We start from the raw sequence: 23,413 nt of genomic DNA, 5'->3' as shown, positions 1-23,413 counted from the left end.
TTTTACTTATACGGACAGATTACAGTTGTATGTGTTTTTTTCTTATCAGCTATTCATATCTATTGATGTTATATATAAGGCATAATATGGCTCACTAGGGGTAGCCTAAGTTGAGCAGGGCGCCATTTGCGCCAACCTCCGCAGTTAGGTAAAGCTCAGAGCAGAAGTTAAAAGGGTTGACATTTTTTTTTAACTCATGCCCTCTGGCTGATATGGCCTTATTCGTATATAATTGGTACTTTCCACTACTACTAATCCATTTTTCAATAATTTGAGAATTTTGGCCTTTGGGTCTAATATTTTCTCTTTAATAGTAATATTTAAAATGTAATTAATAAAAGTAACTTTTATGTAGTGTAATTTCTGTGAACTAATATGTAAAAGTTTGCTTTCATCATATATTAATGTGAGTCCACATGTTGCGGTCAAATTGGCGTTTTCCCATGTATGACGCTTTCGAAGCCTGATAGGCAAAGTAGAACACTCTAGGTTCTGCCGGACTTTATAGGGGCCCTGCGGTGTTAACTAAAGCAACCAAAAAAACCTTGCCCACTTTTATCAGAGCATAGTAATGATAGGCAGGCTTTTCATGTATTATTATTTTTGTTTTTCCATTCCTGTACATGTCCTGTGCACAACCCAACTGGTCATAACACAAAGTTCTTCAGCTCATTGGCACAAGCCTCCTGCCATCAGCTATTAAATCTTTGGTCAGCACCAACTAAGCCCAGATGGATAGCATCAGATTTTTTTAAGCAATACTGACTTGACATTGCTTGAAAAGCTATTAAGTGTGTAGCTGCCAGTACGAACCAAGAAGATTGATTGTTTTAAGTTTTCTCACAACCAAGTCCAAGTTTAAAGGAACATATACAGTGGGTACGGAAAGTATTCAGACCCCTTTAAATTTTTCACTCTTTGTTTCATTGCAGCCATTTGGTAAATTCTAAAAAGTTCCTTTTTTTCCTCATTAAAGTACACTCTGCACTCCATATTGACTGGAAAAAACAGAAATGTTTGCAAATTTATTAAAAAAGAAAAACTGAAATATCACATGGTCATAAGTATTCAGACTCTTTGCTCAGACACTCATTTTTAAAATCACATGCTGTCCATTTCCTTGTGATCCTCCTTGAGATGGTTCTACTCCTTCATTGGAGTCCAGCTGTGTTTAATTAAACTGATAGGACTTGATTTGGAAAGGCACACACCTGTCTATATAAGACCTCACAGCTCACAGTGCATGTCAGACCAAATGAGAATCATGAGCTCAAAGGAACTGCCCAAGGAGCTCAGAGACAGTTGTGCAAGACACAGATCTGGCCAAGGTTACAAAAGAATTTATGCATTATTCAAGGTTCCTAAGAGCACAGTGGCCTCCATAATCCTTAAATGGAAGAAGTTTGGGACCACCAGAAGTCTTTCTAGACCTGGCCGTCCAGCCAAACTGAGCAATAGTGGGAGAAGAGCCTTGGTGAGAGAGGTAAAGAAGAACCCCAAGATCACTGTGGCTGAGCTCCAGAGATGCAGTAGGAAGATGGAAGAAAGTTCCACAGAGTCAACTATCACTGCAGCCCTACACCAGTCGGGCCTTTATGGCAGAATGGCCCGACGAAAGCCTCTCCTCAGTGCAATACATATGAAAGTCCGCATAGAGTTTGCTCAAAAACACATGAAGGACTCCCAGACTATGAGAAATAAGATTCTCTGGTCTGATGAGACGAAGATAGAACTTTTTGGTGATAATTCTAAGCGGTATGTGTGGAGAAAACCAGGCACTGCTCATCACCTACTCAATACAAACCCAACAGTGAAACATGGTGGTGGCAGCATCATGCTATGGGGGTGTTTTTCAGCTGCAGGGACAGAACGACTGGTTGCAATTGAAGGAAACATGAATGCAGCCAAGTACAGAGATATCCTGGATGAAAACCTCTTCCAGAGTGCTCTGGAGCTCAGACTTGGCAGAAGGTTCACCTTCCAACAAGACAATGACCCTAAGCACACAGCTAAAATAACAAAGGAGTGGCTTCAGAACAACTCTGTGACCGGACCATTCTTGACTGGCCCAGACAGAGCCCTGACCTAAACCCAATTGAGCATCTCTGGAGAGACCTGAAAATGGCTGTCCATCAACGTTCACCATCCAACCTGACGGAACTGGAGAGGATCTGCAAGGAAAAATGGCAGAGGATCCCCAAATCCAGGTGTGAAAAACTTGTTGCATCATTCCCAAGAAGACTTATGGCTGTACTAGCTCAAAGGGTGCTTCTACTCAATACTGAGCAAAGGGTCTGAATACTTATGACTATGTGATATTTCAGTTTTTCTTTTTTAATAAATTTGAAAAAAATTCTACATTTCTGTTTCATTTTCAGTCAAGATGGGGTGCAGGGTGTACTTTAATGAGAAAAAAAAATTAACTTTTTAGAATTTACCAAATGGCTGCAATGAAACAGAATGAAAAATTTAAAGAGGTATGAATACTTTCGGTACCCACTGTACATGTAGCAGACCCTGAAGTCTCTTAATGTACAATAGGTATGCATTGTGTGGGACACTGGTTCAAAAGGTGATGAGAGGTCTTTAAAATTGGGTCAAATTCTAGTTATAAATTAAAAAAAAAAAAAAAACAACTTTGCGAACCCAAGTTCAACATTTACGTTGATGGCCACTTTGTGTTTTTACATACGTTTTTTCTTCCAGCATTCCAGTGACAATCTCATGAACAAAGGTAGCTGCTTTTAAAGAATCATGAGAAATTTATAGTAAATTGATTGTTTATGGTCATTGTCCGCAAACAGGCAACCAATTCATGCTCAATTTCGAAGACATAATCCATTATAAAGTTGCAAAAAAAAAACACATTATGATACTCCATAATTTCCCTGATTTCTAGTTTTAGATTATGACAAAAGTTATATTAATTGAAAATCTGTTTAAAGAAGTGGTTTACTTTGAACAAAGCTTTTTGTTTCAGTGGTTCCCTTATGACCAGAGGGAGCACCTGTTAAATTGATCTGTTACTCCACCATGCGGGAAATCAGTTTTGGTGTTTTTCAGCAATACAGCATTGAAATCCTACGCAAGTGACCCACAAGTGTTTTGGGTTGGGCAATTGCACTTGCAGCTCTCCAGCCGTCCTGCTTGCTGCCTATCTCCAGTACCAGACTGATAGGTCATTTGTTTCAGTCACCTTTATCCCCTGATCAAAATCTCTTGAAAGCGCCACTAGTGGCAAGGGCGGCATATGGGCAATTGATTTACTGGGTCTAGCAAACTAATGAAGAGCTGCTGCACATGCGACGCCCCTGGCACTAATGGCACCTTCAGGAAAACTCTGGGAAGGTAGGTCACTGAAAACAAAAGTGACCTGTCTGTCTGACACAAGAGGCAGGTGGTGGGCGGGGAGTAGGGAGAACAGGAAAGCTGCAAGTGCAATGTCCCATCCCTAAGCAAATGTGTTTCATTTGGAGAAGATTTCAAAGCTGGATAACTGAGAAAAGCCAAAATGGATTTCTACAACCAAGGTATGGATCTAATCAGCCTTGAAGAACCTGCACAAATATGTTATTAGTTTGAAATATAAAATATTCTTGACGGGTTCCCTTTAAACAGTTTCTACTGAAGTCAGTCCATGCAATGCGGACATGTTGCATTTGCCTCCAAATCAAGAACTGTTCTTTGTAGCCACACTTTTCTTCTGTTGTGTGATATAATGACGCAAACAAGCTAGAGATGGTGGGCAAAGTTTGTGATGGGATGATACAGAACCATTGTGCTTAGTGAGCTCTAAATCAAACTAACTTTATTAATCCAGAAGAACGTCTATTTTCTGGCTAGAATGTCAAAAACTCCACATAACATGACGTTCTCTGACAGATGTCGGTTGTTGAACAAGACCTGGAACTACATGAGCAGGTTCTTAAGTAACTTGCACTTCCAACAAAACTATTACAAGGTGCTTGAGCATGATCTGCATGTTTCACAATTGTAAAGATCAGGGTCTTCTCCACTTGCATGCCATCTGTCGAACAAGATCTCCCTCACACACCACACTTCAAATGCTATTTATGTCAAAGTTTGCAACACTGCCAAAACATGTTGGAACAATATGATCCTAATAAAATAAAATAACCTCAAAAGAGGAACGGGATGAATTATAAGTCTGTAGGGGCTCAGGGAGGCAGTGGACCAGCAATGACTAGAGTGGGCCAAAAATTTTGGAAGGCGAAACAACACTCAGGTCTTGAATCATACACGAGAAAAGAAAAGGAAACACAAGAGAGACAGATCAATACTTCAAAAGACCATTGTGACCTAGAGTGTGGACAAGTAGCACAGCAAGAGGTTTTTAAATAGTAATCTCATATTCATAGTTGTGTTTAGTTTTACATTAACTTTCATACACTACAGTTAGAAACCAAAACATTTGTACTTGGAAAAGTATAAATAATGCATACGTCTAAAAAATTAGTATTTGGAAAAATCTGTAGTCTGATCATCTGATTGAGAAACATCCTCGAAATCCAGATCCAGAGGTGATGGACTTAAAAAACTCAAAGTATAACAAACATCTTTTCTTTCATGCCTCAATAGTCATCACTCTTAGTCCTTTTTCAGATGTCCGTGTATCACGTATAGAACATGTAACTATTAGAATCTATGGTGCTGTTTTATTGTTTTTTGGAAATACACAGTCCGCAAAAAAACACGTAGACTTGTCTGGTTTTGATTGGAATCATGAAAAAAATAACCCATACAAGTCTAAAGGTCTATGAAAATTGAGAAAAGCATATCGATCATCATCAACATCATCATCAGTCTGCAGTCAGTGTTCTGTCCGTGAATAACATTGCAATGGATAGGAGAAGTTTAGCAATTTATTTGCTATTTTAAATAGTTGAAAATCGCAGATTGTTAAATTGAAACACCAAATTCTAATGAAAATCAGATCCAAAATACTAATGAAACTGACTTTTTTTTCTTGCGTGCATTAAAAATCACGGACATCTGGGCTTCTTATGAGTCCACTGTCATGTACATAGATGAAATTGTCAGTCTTGTAATATTACCACTATTTCTTGAATTTTAGTCCGATGTTTCATGTCACATTTACCAAATTCTGTGGCCTAATTCTTAAAAAAACACCTCTCAAATCTTCATTATGCAGGCTTTATTTCATGCCCTGATAATTATAATTACTAACTGCTTTAACATTTAACAAACTAAATCTGCTAAAACCCATTATGAATTCCACAGCCAGGATGATCTCTCTTTAGATTGTTAGACATGTCTCTGGTCTTAGCCGACTTTGTGGCAGACCACGCTAAATGATGCACACTGAATGATCAATAATAGATCGCTCACTGCACACAGGCCGCCATTGGTCTTGATAGAGAAAGTCCTACTTACAGAGGATGATGCATTGCCAAGAACAATGATCTTTCGCTCAAACCAAAAGATCATTTCACCCTATGAACATGCATTTAGTTTGTTCGTCGGGTGAATGGCAGCTTATTTAGACTAAACAATTATTGTGAAATGAGTGTTCCTAAAAAATATAAATAAATACATAAATACAATTTTTTTAAAAAACACATCTTGTGCCTACTGTTACATTCTACTGATGCCTTATAAACTATAAGTTCTTGTGATCGGGGTTCACTATCTAATGGTAATATTGTTTTTCCATGTGATTTCATCGTTTGTCTCAACGTTTACTGCCTCTAGTAGAGAGGAATACATTGGCACTATATAAAAATAAACTATATATTGGTATATAGGGAATAAAGATGCTTACCTTTCTGTATAAATGCTGTCATTCTGTCCTTGAAGGGCTGGAGATGATCCTCTGGGGAATCTTTCATCACTGCATTTGCTTGCTTCTCAGACACTGCAATAAGAAAAATCATTAAAAAAAAATCAAGACTAGAAAAGCAAAATTAGTTATTGGTTGAGAAGTAGGTCTCCACGTTTCTCTGCTGATATCACTGCAAAGAAGGTGTGGAGGAGCCTCAATCTTCACCCTTTGTATTGCGAATGGTGAAATCCTAATCAATATCCACAGCATCAATTGACAAGCTGCAGATCTCAAACCAGAAAACAAAAAGCAACTTTTCTTCTGCAAACTCAAAAGTGTGCCAATGAGTGGTCGCTCACTCCTTCCAATCGCACAAAAGTAGATGCTTGCTTCCAAAATCAACTTCTTAATGAGAATGATATAAACATACAGTTGTAGAGAATTAAAAGGGTTAGCCACTGGTTTATTAAATGGATTGCATGATTCATTTGAATAGCGGTAACGGAATGTGACGAAATGGCGGAATGTGTTCTGGCAGCATCCGAGGACTTCCGTCCGGCGCCAGTAACAACTGATTAGCGGGTGCACCGGGTGTCACACCCCCTCCCATCAGATATTGATGGCTTATCTTAGGGACAGGTCATAAATAAAAAAAATAGTAGTGGCCAACAAAAGTGCATATCGCTAACCTGGATCAGCTTTGCTGTATTGAGTTTATATCGGCACTTAATTTTGCATGGTGAGACACTGCAATGGAGGAAACAGATGTTTGCACACCTATGCAGATCTCAAACTTGCAGCTCTTGTCAATTTACCAGCAAGTATTTTTCACAGCTTGCGCATGGGATCTTTTACAATCTCATGCACTATGCCAACATTGGGGGATTTCCCGCAAGCAAATACGCAGCAGGAAATCCTTTGCATTTTTGCTATGTGAGAACGGGAACATACCCTAAAGATCCTTCTGGATTGCAAAAACAAAAAACAGTACCACAACGGTTTATAGGTGGTGTCTAGTTTTGTAGCTTAGCTCCATTAAAAACAATAGGAAAGAGCTACAATACCACAAATATCCTGGAAGCAAGTTATATAAGAGGAGAGAGAGAAAACACTTCATAGGGAATCCCTGTTGGTCCCAAAATATGCTTACCCAAGGATTGACATTCCCTGTGGTTGGATCTGCTCACCTCTAGATGTTGTATTATGAATACAACCTCTCTGTCTGCTTTTGTAAGTACAACCATTATAGCCACTGCTTCCTGAACTTGTAGGATTCTGATAATTATAGTTAGTGCATAATAAACTTGTTGATTGACACAATGGTAGAGCAGAATTACTGTGCCGATATCAAGCTCATTTTCCACCAGCTATCCTTTCATATGCACATCGTGTTGACAGGCAAGGCACGATTTTGTTTTTTTTTTAAAAAGTAGTCATGTTTTTCCTATACTGAACATCCCCTTTAAATCGTGTAAATCTGAAGAAGTCCTGCCACATATGTCACATTTAGTAGCTCTTTGCAGTGACAATCAGAAGTGACTATGACTGAAAGGAGGATTGTGGGAGCAGTTTAGCTATGAGGACAATGTAACCAACAGAAGAAAATATTTTTTTTTACAAACTTTTAGTCCACTTCATACTTCATATAATGGCCTGGTACAAAGTTGGCAAAGCTGACCTATGCACTACTAATGTCAAGCAAAAAAAGAGACAGGAAATGTAAAAAAACATTGTCACAAGTGTATCTGAAAGAATCGGTTTTACGAGTGATCGTCAATTTAAGTGCTTTTATTTGTATTTTTTGCTGCCAAAATATCTGAGCTACAGACGTTCTTTTGCTTCTAAAATGAAGTCATGCATGATCTCATATTCACATGCTCCTTTTGATCTAATGTCCAATATGACCATATTAAGCTCACTAATTAACTAAATAACTTTGCTTAATTTATTTGGAAATTTGATAAGAACCAAGGAGAGCAAGAACCAAGAAACTAAAATTGAGCCGGCAAATGATTTTTCTTGTTGGTGAACATCTTAACAGCTCTTAATATTTTTACATGGGTTTTCTGGGTTGAGAAAAAAATTCTGCAGTCACTCTATGCAACTACAGACTGTCGAAACGTGACAGAGTATGATGTGCACAAGGTCACGATTCCCCTGTATTCTCACTGTGTGATTGAATGGTCTCGTGACTTCATGTATGAGATTTGTATAGTTGTGGTAACACAAGTAGACTAGTCTCTCCTCTGCTTCTAATATAGAACATTGAGAGTAGTGGAGGAAAGTCTAGTTAGTACATGACCAAACCTATGCAAATCACTCAAATGAGGTAGCGTGTTCTTGGGCAACTGTCGTGTTCACAACAGAAAATCCTTTTTGGGATTCCGGTCTGCATTCTGGTTAAATTATGGATCCACCTTTATATTGAGATATACTACTATACATTTGCCACAATTACTGACCAGTAAGGATAGTGTTGCAGTTTTCCAGGACTTAAAAAAGCACTCCAATCAAAGCTTTTACCCTCTTAATATATTGCAATCATCATATTATATAGCAGTGTACTTACAATTGCTCATTTTGCCTTTCCACCCAGCTTATTCTTCTCTTTTCTCTGCTCTATGTAGAAACAGGAAGTCTCTTGTCCCTGCATTTATCATGCCCCATCTTCAACTCATGACCCAGCTGCTCCCTCCTCCAGGAACTTTTACAGTGACTTATGAGTCATACATTGAAAATTGAAGGAATAGAAGGATTCAGCAAGTCAGTTTTTAATCATGTGATGTCATACACTTAATGAGAAAAAGAATTAGCTGGGCGGAAGGGCAAAATGAGCAATTGCAAGTACACAGTGCTATATAATATGATGATTTTAATATATTAAGAGGATACAAACTTTGATGGGAGTGCTTCTTTAATGTCAACTTTGTATGCAACAGACAGTGGGGAGATGGGGGATCTAAATTTGGTAAACCGTCCAGGGCCCATAGTACACAATCTGTCTATTGACCCCACCTCAATTTTTAATTTTTGTGTTAGCCTAGAAATGACAAATATCCCAGGAGGAGACAAATGCACTCATTTGTAACCTCCATCACTTAGCCTTGTGGATTATGGCTACAAAATTTATATCTCTGTCTTTAGAGGTCTCAGCACGTGTGAACACTACAGAAACACCATGTAATGTAATGCCTGGTTTAGTCTATGGGGGCGCTGCCTCATTCCACACAGATTAAAAGAGAAGACTGAGAGGAGACTAAATAGCCATCTACAAATATCTGAAGGGCTGTCACAATGTAGAGGGATCAGCTTTATTCTCATTTGTACAAAGAAAGACTAGAAGCAATGAGATGAAACTAAAAGGGAGAAGATACAGATTAGATATTAGAAAAAATGTTTTGACAGTGCGGGTGATCAATGAGTGGAACAGGCGGCCACGAGCGGTGGAGAGTTCTCCTTCAATGGAAGTCTTCAAACAGAGGCTGGACAGACATCTGTCTGAGATGGTTTAGTGAATCCTGCATTGAGCAGGGGGTTGGACACCATGACCCTGGAGGTCCCTTCCAACAACGCTAACATTCTAAGATTCTATGATTCTAAAGAGGATTGGTGGTGGTTTCAGCAGTGGAGCAACTTGTGATCCACTCATATTTGCGTTACAAGGAATTGTAAAAAGCTAAGCACTCCTTTAAATTCTGAAAACTGTGTTTATGGTCTAAAATTAGATAAAAAAAAAAAGCTGAAAGCTGAAGGGGAAAAAATTAAATGTGCATGTATAATTTTTCATCTATTTGAGTACTGCGTGGAAGTCATTATGAGATTATTACATTGAAGTGACCCATACTAATCAGTGACAGTAATCAAGTGTGCGAGACGCTAATTGACAGTGGCGACCACTACCATTTGCTGGGTGGAGCATTGGAATACAGACTGGTGTCATGTTAGGGCAACCTTTAAGAGAAAAGGTCAGGAAATTTAAGAGGATAAGAACACAAAGGGGTCCAGGTTATGCAAACAAACCTCCAAGTTCTGCAAGATCAAGTAATCCTTTAAATTTCCTCTTATGAGTGGTTTAAGCATCGGTAGCCTCGTAGTCTACACACACAAGTTCATAAGGATTAATGTTACATTTTATACCTTAGACAAACAGAGACAACTGTGAGCAGCATTACTAGAGCGGTAATAAATGTGTCACTGAAAAATGAAATGGTAAAAAAAAAAAAAAAAACATCTTTGTTCTTAATAGTCCAGGTAACAATTCTAAGCCCGGCATAACAAAATATGAAATCTGACCACAATTAGAAGTCATATTAAAGGAATAATACTACAGTATGGATTATATAAAATATTGGAGAAACCAAAGCCAATGTAAAACCTATCAATACAAACTATGCAAAAGTGAAAATTGTGATTTTAACTATGCAGTTAGAGGTGCAACCCAACAGATTACATACAGCACAGTGGATTTCTTTGGCAGTAGGCAAAATCAATCAGTTGTGCTACATAAAGTTTCTGTATAATCTTAGGGTAAAGGTTTTCAATCTTGAAGGTGGAAAAGTAGGTTCTGATCACAAAAACGGTAAGCTGGAGGCCCGGGCGGAGAAATGGCAATTCAAGTTTAATGTAGATAAATGTAACGTCATGCACTTGGGCACAGGAAATAAGATGTATAATTATGCACTAAATGGTAAATCTGTCCCTGAAAAAGACGTGGGTCTATGGGTGGAGAGAGCAAACACAACTTAGTGACCAGTGCCAGGAAGCGGATGCCAAGGCAAAGAAAATAACGGGATGAATTTAAAGAGGCATAGATGCTCATGACAAGAACATAGTTCTGCTTCTGTACAAGTCACTAGTGCGACCACACTTAAGATACTTCGTACAATTTTCATCTCTTTTGTACAAGGACATAGCTGAAATAGAGCGGGTACAGAGAAGAGCAACCAAGGTTATTAAGGGAATGGATGGACTGCAATACCAAGACAGGTTATCAAATTTGGGGTTATTCAATTTGGAAAAAATATGTAGGCTTAGAAGTGATCTTAATACAATATACACATTTTTGAGGGGACAGTACAAAGATCTTTGTAATGATATTTTTATACTTAAGGCCCCGTCACACTTAGCGACGCTGCAATGATCCCGACAACGATACAACCTGTCAGGGATCGTTGCTGCGTCGCTATGTAGTCGCTGGTGAGCTGTCAAACAGGAAGGCTCACCAGCGATCAGGGGAGCAGCGACATCATGGAAAGAATCTTTCCACGATGTCCTGCTCCTGGTTACCAGCCTGCTGAAGCAGGAGCAGGCTGGTAACCATGATAAACATCGGGTTACTAGGGGCACACGGGCACCTAGTAACCCTTTGTTTATCATGGTTACCACTCTGCTACGGTGAGCGGGAGGTTACCGCTCACTTTAGCAGGCTCGTAACCATGATAAACAGCGGGTTACTAAGTGAGCGTGTGCCCCTAGTAACCCGATGTTTATCATGGTTACCAGCCTGATCGCTGCTCCCGCTGGTCACACACAGCGATGTGTGCTGACCAGCGGGAGGGCAACGACCAAAAAATGGTCCAGGACACTTTGCAGCGATCAGCGACCTCACAGCAGGGGCCTGATCGTTGCAAAGTGTCACACATAGCGACATCGCTGGTGAGGTCGCTGTTTCGTCACCAAAACCGTGACACAGCAGCGATCTCGCTATGTGAGACGGGGGCTTTAGTGCTGCAATGGTGACAATGGGGCATCCTCTATGTCAAGAGGAAAGAAGTCTTAGTCATAATCACATATGCTGATGCTTTATTGTAAGAACAGTGAGACTATGGATTCTTTACTGTAAGAGCAGCAGTGAGACTATGGATTCTTTACTGTAAGAGCAGCAGTGAGACTATGGATTCTTTACTGTAAGAGCAGCAGTGAGACTATGGATTCTTTACTGTAAGAGCAGCAGTGAGACTATGGATTCTTTGTTGTAAGAACAGACTATGGATTCCTTACTGTAAGAACAGTGAGACTATGGATTCTTTACTGTAAGTGCAGCAGTGAGACTATGGAACTCTCTGCCACATGATGTTGTAATGGTCGATTCACTGCAAAAGCTCAAGTTAGACCTAAATGTTTTCCTGGAAAAATATAATAATATTACAGGTTATACACTAGATTCTGTGATGGGACTTTGATCCAGGGAACTAGTCGGATTGCCGTTTTTGGAGTCAGGAAGGATTTTTTTTTCCCTAATAAGAAGCAAATAGCATCTGCATCATGTTTTTTTTTTGCCTTCCTCTGTGTCAACATGTTAGGTCATAGCTTGAACATTGGGCAGCACGGTGGCTCACTGGTTAGCATTGTTACTTTGCTGCGCTGGGCTCCCAGGTTCAAATCCCACCAAGGACAACATCTGTAAGGAGTTTGTATGTTCTCCCCATGTTTGCGTGCGTTTCCTCTGGATTCTCCGGTTTCCTCCCTCACTGCAAAGACATACTGGTAGGAATCTAGATTGTGAGCCCCAACGGGGACAGTGCCCTTAATGTCTGTAAACCTGTGGAATTAATCGCACTAAATAAGTGAGCAAAATAATAAACAAACATGATGGACTTGTGTCTACATTCAACCTTAAAGGGAACCTGTCATGTCAAAAACAGCTATTAATCTGCAGATAAAGGGGTTAATCTGCAGGTTAATAGCATTCTAAAGCCATGGGGCCACTGCCCTGACAGCAAAGCTATAGGGAGAAAATGAACTTTATTCTTTTCGCCAGCCTACGGCTTTCAGTCAGAGGCGCAGTCGTTGCAGCTTCAGTCCCCACTCAGTACAAAGTGGGTGGCGACTGTACACTAACTCACAGCCGGATCAGCACTGATGAACTAGTGAGCCGGTGGTCAGTCAGTGCTGGGGCATGGATACAGCCACCATTCACCATGTAATGAGCGGTGACTGAAGCTGCACCGGCCGCACCTCAGACTGAAAGCTGGAAAACGCCAGGAGGTATAAAGATAATTTCCTCTCAGTAGCAGGGCTTTCCGTGTGGCGACTGCATGACTTTAGAACACTATTAACCTGCAGAATAACCCTATAGCTGCAGGTAAACAGCTTTTTTTTTTTTTTTTTTTTTTTTTTTTTTTAAATTTGACAGGTTCCCTTTAAGGTTGAAGGTAGACAAGTCCATCATGTTCAAGCTATGAGCTAACATGACATCTTCCTTTAAAAAAAACAAACTATGAAATTATGAATACAATTCATAACATAATAAAATCAGAAATCTAGCAGAAAGGCTGATATCCACTGTTTGAACATCAATAATACATATCACTGATGAACTACAGTAAGTCAAAACTAATTCCCAAAATCTGTGGTTCATGCTTTAGTTTCTTGATTTCTGATATTTTTGATGACAAGAACACAATCCTTGCCGTTAAAAATAATGGAGCCCTGACAAATACCTGACTTGCCTTATAAATCAATAGAGGTTGATCTAGAATAGATTTATCAGCATCTGCTTGAAAGCGGATTTGGCACAGACATTGTGATACAAAGTGATGCAAAATTCCACAAACAGTGAGCAAGTCAGTCCAAATAAGCTGTTTAATTTAGATGCTGGACAATACATGGATTGTAGATCCTTTAAGGCGGTGTCTAAGATTAGAGAAAAAAAACATCACTTTTGTCCGCAGGCGGTGTCTGATATTCAGCTCAAAATAATGAACGTCGTATGTGATCAGTGCATTGTAAGTGTGTACAAAAAGTCATTGAAAACTATTTTTGTGTCCTAAAACAAAACAACCCAAAAACAGTCTGGGTTAGTCAAAATGACTGATGGCCAATACATATAATAAAATCTAAAGAGGAATATTGTAGGTTTATTAATAAAAGTTAACTGGATGAGCAGTAACACAAGGAACCTGGTCACCTGCCCAAAACAGCCAAAGTGGCTTTAAGGAACAATGGGATAACGGGGGTTTTCCACAAAGAGACAGACACCATAGGTGCAACCTGTGCAATCACACAGGGGCCCCAAGAGGTAAGGGGGCCATTTATACCCCCAAAGCAGGTGGAATTGTGTTTTACGAAGCTGAATTGTAAACTGCTGTGGAATATGGTGGTGCTATAGGAATTAAAAAATATGATTATTAGCTATTGGACTGCAAAGGGTCCATATATTGTTCTTGCTCTTCTGGCTGTGTCTGCAATTGTTTCTACAAGATAGGTGATAAATGTATATTAACTGGACGTCCAACTGATCACGAGACCAGGGGTCTCAAAGTGTAAATGCAAATGAAGGCAAAGTAATTTTATCTACAGAACTACATTTTAAGGGGATTGAAGGAGAGATGATAAAGGTATGATTGATAGGGGCTGAACAACTGGAACCCCCACCATGAGAATAGGAGTCCCAAAGTGTAAATTTATCCACACCACTGCATCGTAAATCACGAAGAGACCCTTGGGTCCAAAGACACATCTAGGGGGCGAACGGGCCATCTGTCCTGGTCGCAGCCGGAAGCTCAGCCAGCTCAGAGAAGCTGCAGCGCGCCGGCTCCCAGTGTTCTTACAAATGCAAGTACAATTAAACCTCTGATCGCCTGGACAGACGTCAGAAGCATAATCAGGTCATGTGATCACGCTGCTGACGTCACCAGCACACAGAAGAGCGAAGAGCATTGGTGGTAAGTGCTCCTGTGGCTGTGGAGCTGAAGACACCAAAGATTCAGCGTGGAGGGGGGGGATGTATTGTGTGTGGAGGGGGAGTGTATTTTCTGTGGAGGGGGGATGTATTCTGTGTGGAGGGGGGGGTGTATTCTGTTTGGAGGGGGGGATGTATTCTGTGTGGAGGGGGGGGGATGTATTCTGTGTGGAGGGGGGGATGTATTCTGTGTGGAGGGGGGGGATGTATTCTGTGTGGAGGGGGGGGATGTATTCTGTGTGGAGGGGGGGGATGTATTCTGTGTGGAGGGGGGGGATGTATTCTGTGTGGAGGGGGGGGATGTATTCTGTGTGGAGGGGGGGGATGTATTCTGTGTGGAGGGGGGGGATGTATTCTGTGTGGGGGGGGATGTATTCTGTGTGGAGGGGGGGATGTATTCTGTGTGGAGGGGGGGGGATGTATTCTGTGTGGAGGGGGGGATGTATTCTGTGTGGAGGGGGGGATGTATTCTGTGTGGAGGGGGGGGATGTATTCTGTGTGGAGGGGGGGATGTATTCTGTGTGGAGGGGGGGTGTATTCTGTGTGGAGGGGGGGTGTATTCTGTGTGGAGGGGGGGTGTATTCTGTGTGGAGGGGGGGATGTATTCTGTGTGGAGGGGGGATGTATTCTGTGTGGAGGGGGGATGTATTCTGTGTGGAGGGGGGGATGTATTCTGTGTGGAGGGGGGGATGTATTCTGTGTGGAGGGGGGGATGTATTCTGTGTGGAGGGGGGGATGTATTCTGTGTGGAGGGGGGGTGTATTCTGTGTGGAGGGGGGGTGTATTCTGTGTGGAGGGGGGGTGTATTCTGTGTGGAGGGGGGGTGTATTCTGTGTGGAGGGGGGGTGTATTCTGTGTGGAGGGGGAGATGTATTCTGTGTGGAGGGGGGGATGTATTCTGTGTGGAGGGGGGGGATGTATTCTGTGTGGAGGGGGGGGATGTATTCTGTGTGGAGGGGGGGATGTATTCTGTGTGGAGGGGGGGATGTATTCTGTGTGGAGGGGGGGATGTATTCTGTGTGGAGGGGGGGATGTATTCTGTGTGGAGGGGGGTGTATTCTGTGTGGAGGGGGGGTGTATTCTGTGTGGAGGGGGGGGTGTATTCTGTGTGGAGGGGGGGGTGTATTCTGTGTGGAGGGGGGGTGTATTCTGTGTGGAGGGGGGGGTGTATTCTGTGTGGAGGGGGGGATGTATTCTGTGTGGAGGGGGGATGTATTCTGTGGGGGGAAGATTTATTCTGTTGGGGGGGAGATTTATTCTGTGGGGGGGGATTTATTCTGTGTGGAGGGGGCGATTAATTCTGTGTGGAGGGGGGAGATTTATTCTGTGTGGAGAGGGGAGATTTATTCTGTGTGGAGGGGGGAGATTTATTCTGTATGTTGAAAAAAAGAGAATGGACAGCACCTCCAAAAACATACAATGATCTAATGCCTCTCGGCAGAAATATATAAAACTGAACATGAGGTTCTTAGTTTAACATTCTGATCAGACTGCATGAAGCCCACTGCCAAGTCACGGCAAACCTCATAATGGGTCCTAAAGTTTCCTGCCTAAAAAGAGAGGCGCCGTACGACCGTGCACCAGCAGGGCGGGCAACCTGGTGCCTCAGAGCACCCATGCTGCAAGACTGAGTCCCCATGACTCTGGACCACGCCGCCCCACAAGAACAAAACCACAGCAACAATGGACAACACACTGCACCAACACCACATGAAAGAAGCATTGCTGGTGCATTGTCGATGTGGTGGTGGTTGGCGCACGGTGCCGCTCCTTTAAGACAGGAAACATTAGGACCCACTAAGAGGTTTGCCGTGACTTGGCAGTGGGCTTCATACAGTCTGATCAGAATTTTAAACTAAGAACCTCATGTTCAGTTATATATATTTTTCCAGCGAGGCATTAGATCAATTGTATGAGGGAGGTGCGGTCCATGATCTTTTTTTTTGCATGGGATTTCTTCTGTGTGGAGGGGGTGGGGGGATTTATTCTGCGTGGAGGGGGGGGGGATTTATTTTTTGTGGTTGGGAGAGATGTATTCTAGTGTAACGGAGGTGAGGAAGATTTAGTCTAACAGGGGTAAGATTTTTAGGAATAGTTTGGGGAGCATGGGAGGGACAGGTGCATACAAAGTGTGGTGAGTGGGGGGCGGGTGGGTGCGGACACAGTATGGTGAGTGGGGGGGGATATATGAGGGGAGGATGGTTGCAGACACAGAATGGGGAAAAAGAGTGCAAACATAGTATGGGGAGCAAAGGGGGGGGGATGTATGTGGACACCGTATGAGGATGGGTGCAGACAGTATGGTGAGTGCGGAGATGGGTGCAGACAGTGAGTAGAAAGGGGAAAAATGTATGCGACACAGTATGGGGAGCGAGAGTGATGGGATGTGTGCAGACACAGTATGGGGAGTCGGGGGGGATGTATGATGAGGAAGTATGGAGAGCGAGGAGGTAAATATATGAGGAGACAGTATGGTTAGCAGGGGGGGGCGTGAGAGGAGACAGCATGAGGAGGGAGGGGGAAATGTGTGAGGAGAGTATTGAGGCGAAGAGAGTGAGGAGACAATATGGGGGGAAAAAAGTGTGAGAGGGCAAGAGGGCACAGAATAGCGCCTGGGACCTATAGGAGGACCCAGTGTGAGAGGACAGTGTGTAGAGAGGGCCTTGTATGGAAAGGAGAGGGCAGTGTGGAGGGCATGTACCATAAGAGGGAGAGTTTGGGGTCATATTTTGTGTAGGGAATATAGTGAGGGGCAATTATATATTCATTGACTCGCATATGTGCTTAGTGGGGGTGGGGGTGCGGCACCAAACTGAATTCTTGCCCCAGGTGCCGGAACACCGAGATACACCTCTGCTTGGGTCCATCCTCATACTGTTCCTAGCTATACATTTTACCTGCATCAGTTGACAGGCAAATTTAGCATTAAACACTGGCCATTTGCAAGGAAGACCAACCAGGTTATGTACAAATGTACCAGCTATGCTCAAGTTGAAAAACTACTCTTACAAAGTAGCTCTTCCTTTTGGCTCATAAAGGGGGTGTAATATTATTCTTAAAATGCATATTGACAGGGGTTGTCATAGTATGACACTCTTTAAAGAGGTCTTTCATGACTTTGACATTAATGACCTAGACTTAGATTAGATCACTTAGGATCAGATTAGTAGGAGTTTGAGATCTGGCACTTTCACAGATCAGGTGTCAGCTGGAGAAACACAGCGTACTGAGCCGGAGCAATACAGATTTGTGCCCTGTGTGTGTCGGCCGTTCTCAGGTACTGCAGGAGCTGCAAACAGTTGATATGTCGGGTGTCTGACCCCACCGAAGTTATAGTCAAGCAAGGGAACTGATCACTTCTGCTTCTTTTCTATATGAACCAAAAGAAAGGGTTTTTTTTGTCTTTGTCAACTTAAGGAAAACATTAACCAAGATCCTTTTAAAACATGAACAACAATAAGACTTCTGCAAATTAAAACTTTTCTTTCAATAATATATTAGAAAAAAAACAACTTAAATTAAAGAAACCCAATCTACATGGTGCTGCTACGGCAGTCGTCTTTGATCTTCCAGCCTCAAACATACCCGTCAAAGAGTAAGCAAAGCTTATAAACTGTTTATTTTATGTCCCAGCTTAAAAACTCTCTCCCCTCTCTAATCTTGGCCCTGTGCTTTTCTTCCTCAATCCCTTTTTACCAATTGAAAATTCTTTTCTTGGAGCTGTTAAGTTGTTGTTACACAAGCACCGGGAGAAGTATTTCTCTTATTAAACAAGAAAGCTCAGTGGAGTTAAACACATGGCCTTACAGATGACAGAGAGGAATTCTTGCATGCTTCAAGTCCATTTCCCACAGATTTGATGTACACGGGTACTGAACCTCCCACCCCCAAGTTCATTTTTATTATTGTTATACACATCATATATTAACAAAGTATCCATATTGTTTATATTAATGTTATCATTTCATATTGCAGAGAAATTAGATTTCCATTATTATCATCCCCATTTGAACAACATTTGTTTTTTCTTGTCTTTAGATCCCAGACTGAACATTCATCTACTGATCTGCTTCCCAGTAATGACTGATTTTTGGTTCTTAAATGTTAAATAATGAAATTCACTAAAATAAATATTTACACGGGCTACAAATTTGGGACACTAAAATTTTAAGTTAAATTATTTAACTAAAATAATTTAAGTGGTGCCTGATACTTAAAGTAGTTCTTCCAGCTGGACAACTTGTCTAAATTAGGACTCCCTGATGATGATTTTATTGCCTTGAGCTCATGAGCTGAAAACCTTGATGATCAGATGGGAATGTTCTGGACGGCACAACATATGGGTGGCCACGGCAAGAGAAATGTGGTGTTACATGGCAGACATTCAAATGAATGGGCAACAATGTAATACATGGTCGGTTGAATCCACAAATGGGTCTTTGATTAGGACAACACATCAGCATATAAATATATCTCAAACGCAAACGAATGCCTTTAAAAAGGACCTTGACAGCTGATAGATGCTGCCATATGCAGGGGCAGCAAGTACCAGACACTGGCTGCATGATTTCAGCCATGTAGGTTTGACACTGAAAGTGGACGCGTTTCAGGGATGGGAGACTAGTCAGAAAGCTCAGTCCCTGGTGTCTACTCCCCACGCATATCCCTTGAGTGATGGGTCTCTCCCTGCGTGCATGTGTAGAAAGAGACCTGTGAGTCACCAGCAGCAGCTGGCGGGAAGAAGCTGCCAAGTACTGGCCTTTCTGACTAGTAACCCATGTGAACTTGACAGGTCCGCCATGCCCTCCAACCTACTAGCATTTGTACATTCCTTTCTAAACACCCAGCCTAACAGTCCATGTATAGTCTTTGACACAAACCGATGTTTGAAAAAAGGCTTTTTACAGTTAGTTTTTAATATGCAGATTTCTTGATGGGGTGTATTCTTCCCCAGACTAGCAGTCCCACTTGGCCCGGTGTAATCGTCCGTTCTCTGCAAATCTCACGCATGCACGCAACTTTCTTGCCTACACGTCCTTGCGCCTCTGAAGCCGGGTGCACGCTTCCTGGCTTCAGAGGCGCACTGCGCATGTCCGGATGTGAAGAAGCTCTATTCCAGAGGGTGATTGTCAGCAGTCTTCCTTGCTTCCGGACATGCGCAATGCGTTGGAGGGCATTGGGAACCAGTCAGGTTCCCTTTAAAGTATGTTTTTCTCGGAAACTACACAGCATTTTAGAATCAAACATACCTGGCTGAAATCATGGAGCCCGTGTCTGATGCATGTTGCCAGAGGATAGGGCAGCATTTATCAGTGGTGAGGTTCCCTTTAACATAATAAACTCTCATGATTTCTCAGGCTTGACATTCAGCAACACACCAGATACGGTCATGTACTACCACTGTTTATTATAGAATATCTGCAAAATACAGAGTCAATTTTATACATTGAATGCTTCAAAGAAAGAAAGAATTACTTTACCTTCTAGATCTTTTCTCAGCTTTCTTAAGTCTTTTTCCAAATCTTCAAACTTCACCTGCGCAGCCAGCATGAAATCTTGCGGCTCAGGCATCGGGAAGACACTTTTATCGGTCCCACCATCCTAGAGAAAAGAAAGTTCTCAGAAAACAGTTTCTATGTTCATAAACTAAATATTTTAAAAAGGTGTAAAAAACACAAAAACAATAACATAAAAAGAGTAATTATCATGTTAAGGAACTGAAACACTCTTACCTTATCAAAGTGGCGCAGATAATACCGGACCACATAGTCAACCAGACTGACTCCATTATCCTGACGACAGAGGAAATAAAGTCATCTTAAGATATAATGCAAGATGAAACAGAGTAAAATAACATGAAATTTCATGCCAGCTTCTGTTGTGAAATGTAATGTACAGGCCAATATGTATATACAAACTAAAATGTCATCATATGCCTTTCACAGTCTTTGAAAACAACAAGCTTTAAGTGGTTGTCTCATGATACACATTTAAGACATATCTATAGAATATCCCATAAATGTCTGACAGATGCAATTTCCATCTTTGAGACCCACAACAATCGAAAAGAATGGTGGTCCGCCGATCGCACACTCCAGCTGGCGACTGACCTGCAGTGACGGGAGAGATGGTAGCGCAAGCACGGTATCGCTCACCATTAATTGCTATGGGAATAAAGCTAATTGCATTCCAACCCACATCTATCAGATATCCTGCGGATATGCCATAAATGTCTCTTATGAGAAACCTCTTAACGTTTAGACCTATAACGACAACTTACTTAATATTATTAATACATTTTCTAAGCAAAGCCAACTAAAATCTGTAAATTTGGTGCAGTCATCATAGGTAAAGCCAATCTATAGAAAAAGGTGGTGGAGGGGTAAGAAGAGCAAATATTCTAAATAGGATGCGTCAACAGATAGATGTGCACACCACTTTTTCTATCATAATAAAATATCAATTTGCGCAACATAAGAATGAAATAACAGGATATCCAATAAACAAAATATATCTGGAAAAAAATGGGGCAATACCGAATCCTCCTAATCATTAAAAGTGCTCAGTATGTCATCATAGGTGTACCTATCATCATATTGGACTGTTTATGATCATTGGGAGGAGGTTCCTTCAACTTCAGATGTTGAGAGATCAGACAGTTTAGCGTAGATATTTAGAAAAATGGACATACGTTTTTCCATCTATGAACTTATAACAAAGGGCTCTATCACATCTCTTGGCTAGTATACAGTGCATCAGTAGACTATTCCCTAAGGAGAGATCTACATCTCACAATTATGTCACCCAAGTTTTCACACAAAGCAGACATTCCACAAATGGTTCCACACATTACTGTACTTCTCCAGCAACCAGACATAAGTCACACACTTATAAACAACCCGACAGATAAGGATCCACCAATCATTGATTCACTCATGTGAAACACTCAATATACATTTCTATAACACATACAAGGTCCTCTAAATAGCATTCAATCAACTTGTAAGCTACCAGCTAGGCACAACATATCAATACTAACCATCGTTAATAACATTCTTTACACTGAAGTTCTGGTTTTGTGCCAGAGTCTGTTATTTTTTTTGGAAACATATGATCATCTCTCTTGTACAATGTTTCTTTGGAATATTCTATTTTAAGAAATACAATAACAACCATACATGCAATATCCGTGTAGGTGCCATGAGCAGAAGATAAGTACTACTGGCAGCAACTTTTATTCTGTGAATGGACTTCTTTGAAAGAGTATCACATAGTGCAGACAGGACAAAAATCTTAATTTGTACAATACAGGCACTAACACAATACCCCTGAAGATGCTCATCTCGGGGCAAAAACATTTTCAAAGGCTTTGTGGAATTTTCTTCCTAAATGCAAAAGTTAAGTCATATTCTAGTCTTCATTAAACATTTTCAACCATTTTGCTGCTGCAGAGTGTTGGGAAGTCCTTTATCTAGCTTTGTACATTTACAAAAATGTTTCAAATCTATTTGAGCTCCTGGTTATGATAGCTCCTCGTCCCTCTTCTATACTCTTCCCTCTCTTCTCTCAGTGCAAGACATAGTGGCAGGAAGAGGGATGTTATTGAATACAAATATCCACAGCATGGAGAGGGGAGAAAGTATCTACAGTCCCAGGGAAAGCAGAGAAAACAGGTTATAGAAAAGAAGGAAATAACAGCATGATTGATGTTGTGTTTATATGTGCTACTGAAACCACAGCACCCGGGATACAAAAAGACCTCACATCTAGTCTATATGATTAGGAGGGAAAAATCTGAAGCTTGGATCAGTTTGGCAAACTGCATATGTTTAGTAATGGTGGTAGGGGCCTAAAAATGAAGAAAATTGCAGAATGAAACTTTATACAATTTATTAACAAAAAGTAACCACTAACAAATGTAAAAAAATATTTTTTCCAAGACAAAGGTTTTGCATGTCAAAGGTCAACTTGGGTATTTCTTTGTAATAGTGTAAAATCCCTCATTGTAAAAAAAAACCCCAAAAAACATCACATTACTGAAATTATCAGATTGGAGAAACTCAGTGAAGTGAATGGGGAAACACTACAGTTCTCTGCACTGCGGAGAATCCTAACTGTCACTGTGAGGCAGGAAAACTTGTTAATTAAGGCTACTATGGCCACTTCGTTCTAGCAGTTATAATTAGATGTTATCTGCGTGACAGCGTGGCAAATCAGGGATGTTTGTGGGCGGAGACGATTTTTTGGTCCGAACAAGCCGGAACCCAAAACAGGAACCCGAATTTGAAATGCCGAACAAATTCGCTCAACACTAATTATAATCAGCAAGATGGCATATTCCGGAATTTTTCTTTAGTGTGAAAACTTTTAGTTCCATATTAACAATAATGCAAAACCCAACAAAGCCGGACCAAAAAGAGTATACAGTATGACCTAACTAGCCTTAACGACACTGACAATAGAGGCATTCCTCCATCTGTGAGCTGGATTACATTTTTTCATGTGTGTCTTGATCTTGCCAGAATCGCTTTTATTTATGGACGTTATTGTCGCCTCCTCATTTTATTACTATTATTAAAAATTATTATTTATTACATTTTTTATTTACAACAATATTACAGACAAAAAGGTCCATCAAAACCCACCTAAATTTCTAAAATGTTGATTCAGAGGAAGATAAAACATAGTTATGATGTGGCTGCCAACGGCCTCATTTTGCAATTTCCAATATGGCAACCGGAGTAAATTAGTTAAAAAACAAAACAAAACAAAAAAACCCACTATTTTTGTTTCCTTAAACACTTAAATCAATAGAAAAATTTAAAGGTCTGGAGCTTACTCTACTCTTGACATCTTTTAGTTTTGGCAGGATTTCTAGCCCAAATCCATCTGCTTGTCCTCTCGTCCGGTTGCCTCCATTCATATAG

General features: G+C 41.0%; 1 protein-coding gene across 4 annotated transcripts in view; it reads right to left on the bottom strand.

The window, feature by feature from the left end:
• Nucleotides 1-23,413, bottom strand: part of FMN1 (formin 1) — a 336,510-nt gene that overhangs the window by 17,665 nt on the left and 295,432 nt on the right. For all 4 annotated transcript variants that reach the window (XM_073639006.1, XM_073639007.1, XM_073639008.1 and 1 more), the window contains 4 exons: nucleotides 23,326-23,413; nucleotides 20,219-20,278; nucleotides 19,967-20,087; nucleotides 5,804-5,896 (listed from right to left, as the gene is read on the bottom strand). The exon at nucleotides 23,326-23,413 is cut by the window's right edge and continues 59 nt beyond it. In XM_073639006.1, coding sequence (XP_073495107.1) covers nucleotides 5,804-5,896; nucleotides 19,967-20,087; nucleotides 20,219-20,278; nucleotides 23,326-23,413 — 362 coding nt within the window. The remainder of the gene's footprint in view (nucleotides 1-5,803; nucleotides 5,897-19,966; nucleotides 20,088-20,218; nucleotides 20,279-23,325) is intronic.

The sequence above is a fragment of the Phyllobates terribilis genome, unplaced genomic scaffold (assembly GCF_046119375.1).
Source record: "Phyllobates terribilis strain yellow unplaced genomic scaffold, ASM4611937v1 Scaffold_7__3_contigs__length_470593459, whole genome shotgun sequence".
Classification (NCBI taxonomy): domain Eukaryota; kingdom Metazoa; phylum Chordata; class Amphibia; order Anura; family Dendrobatidae; genus Phyllobates; species Phyllobates terribilis.
The sequence above is the reverse complement of the archived record's forward strand: the minus strand, read 5'-3'. Positions and strand labels throughout refer to the sequence as shown.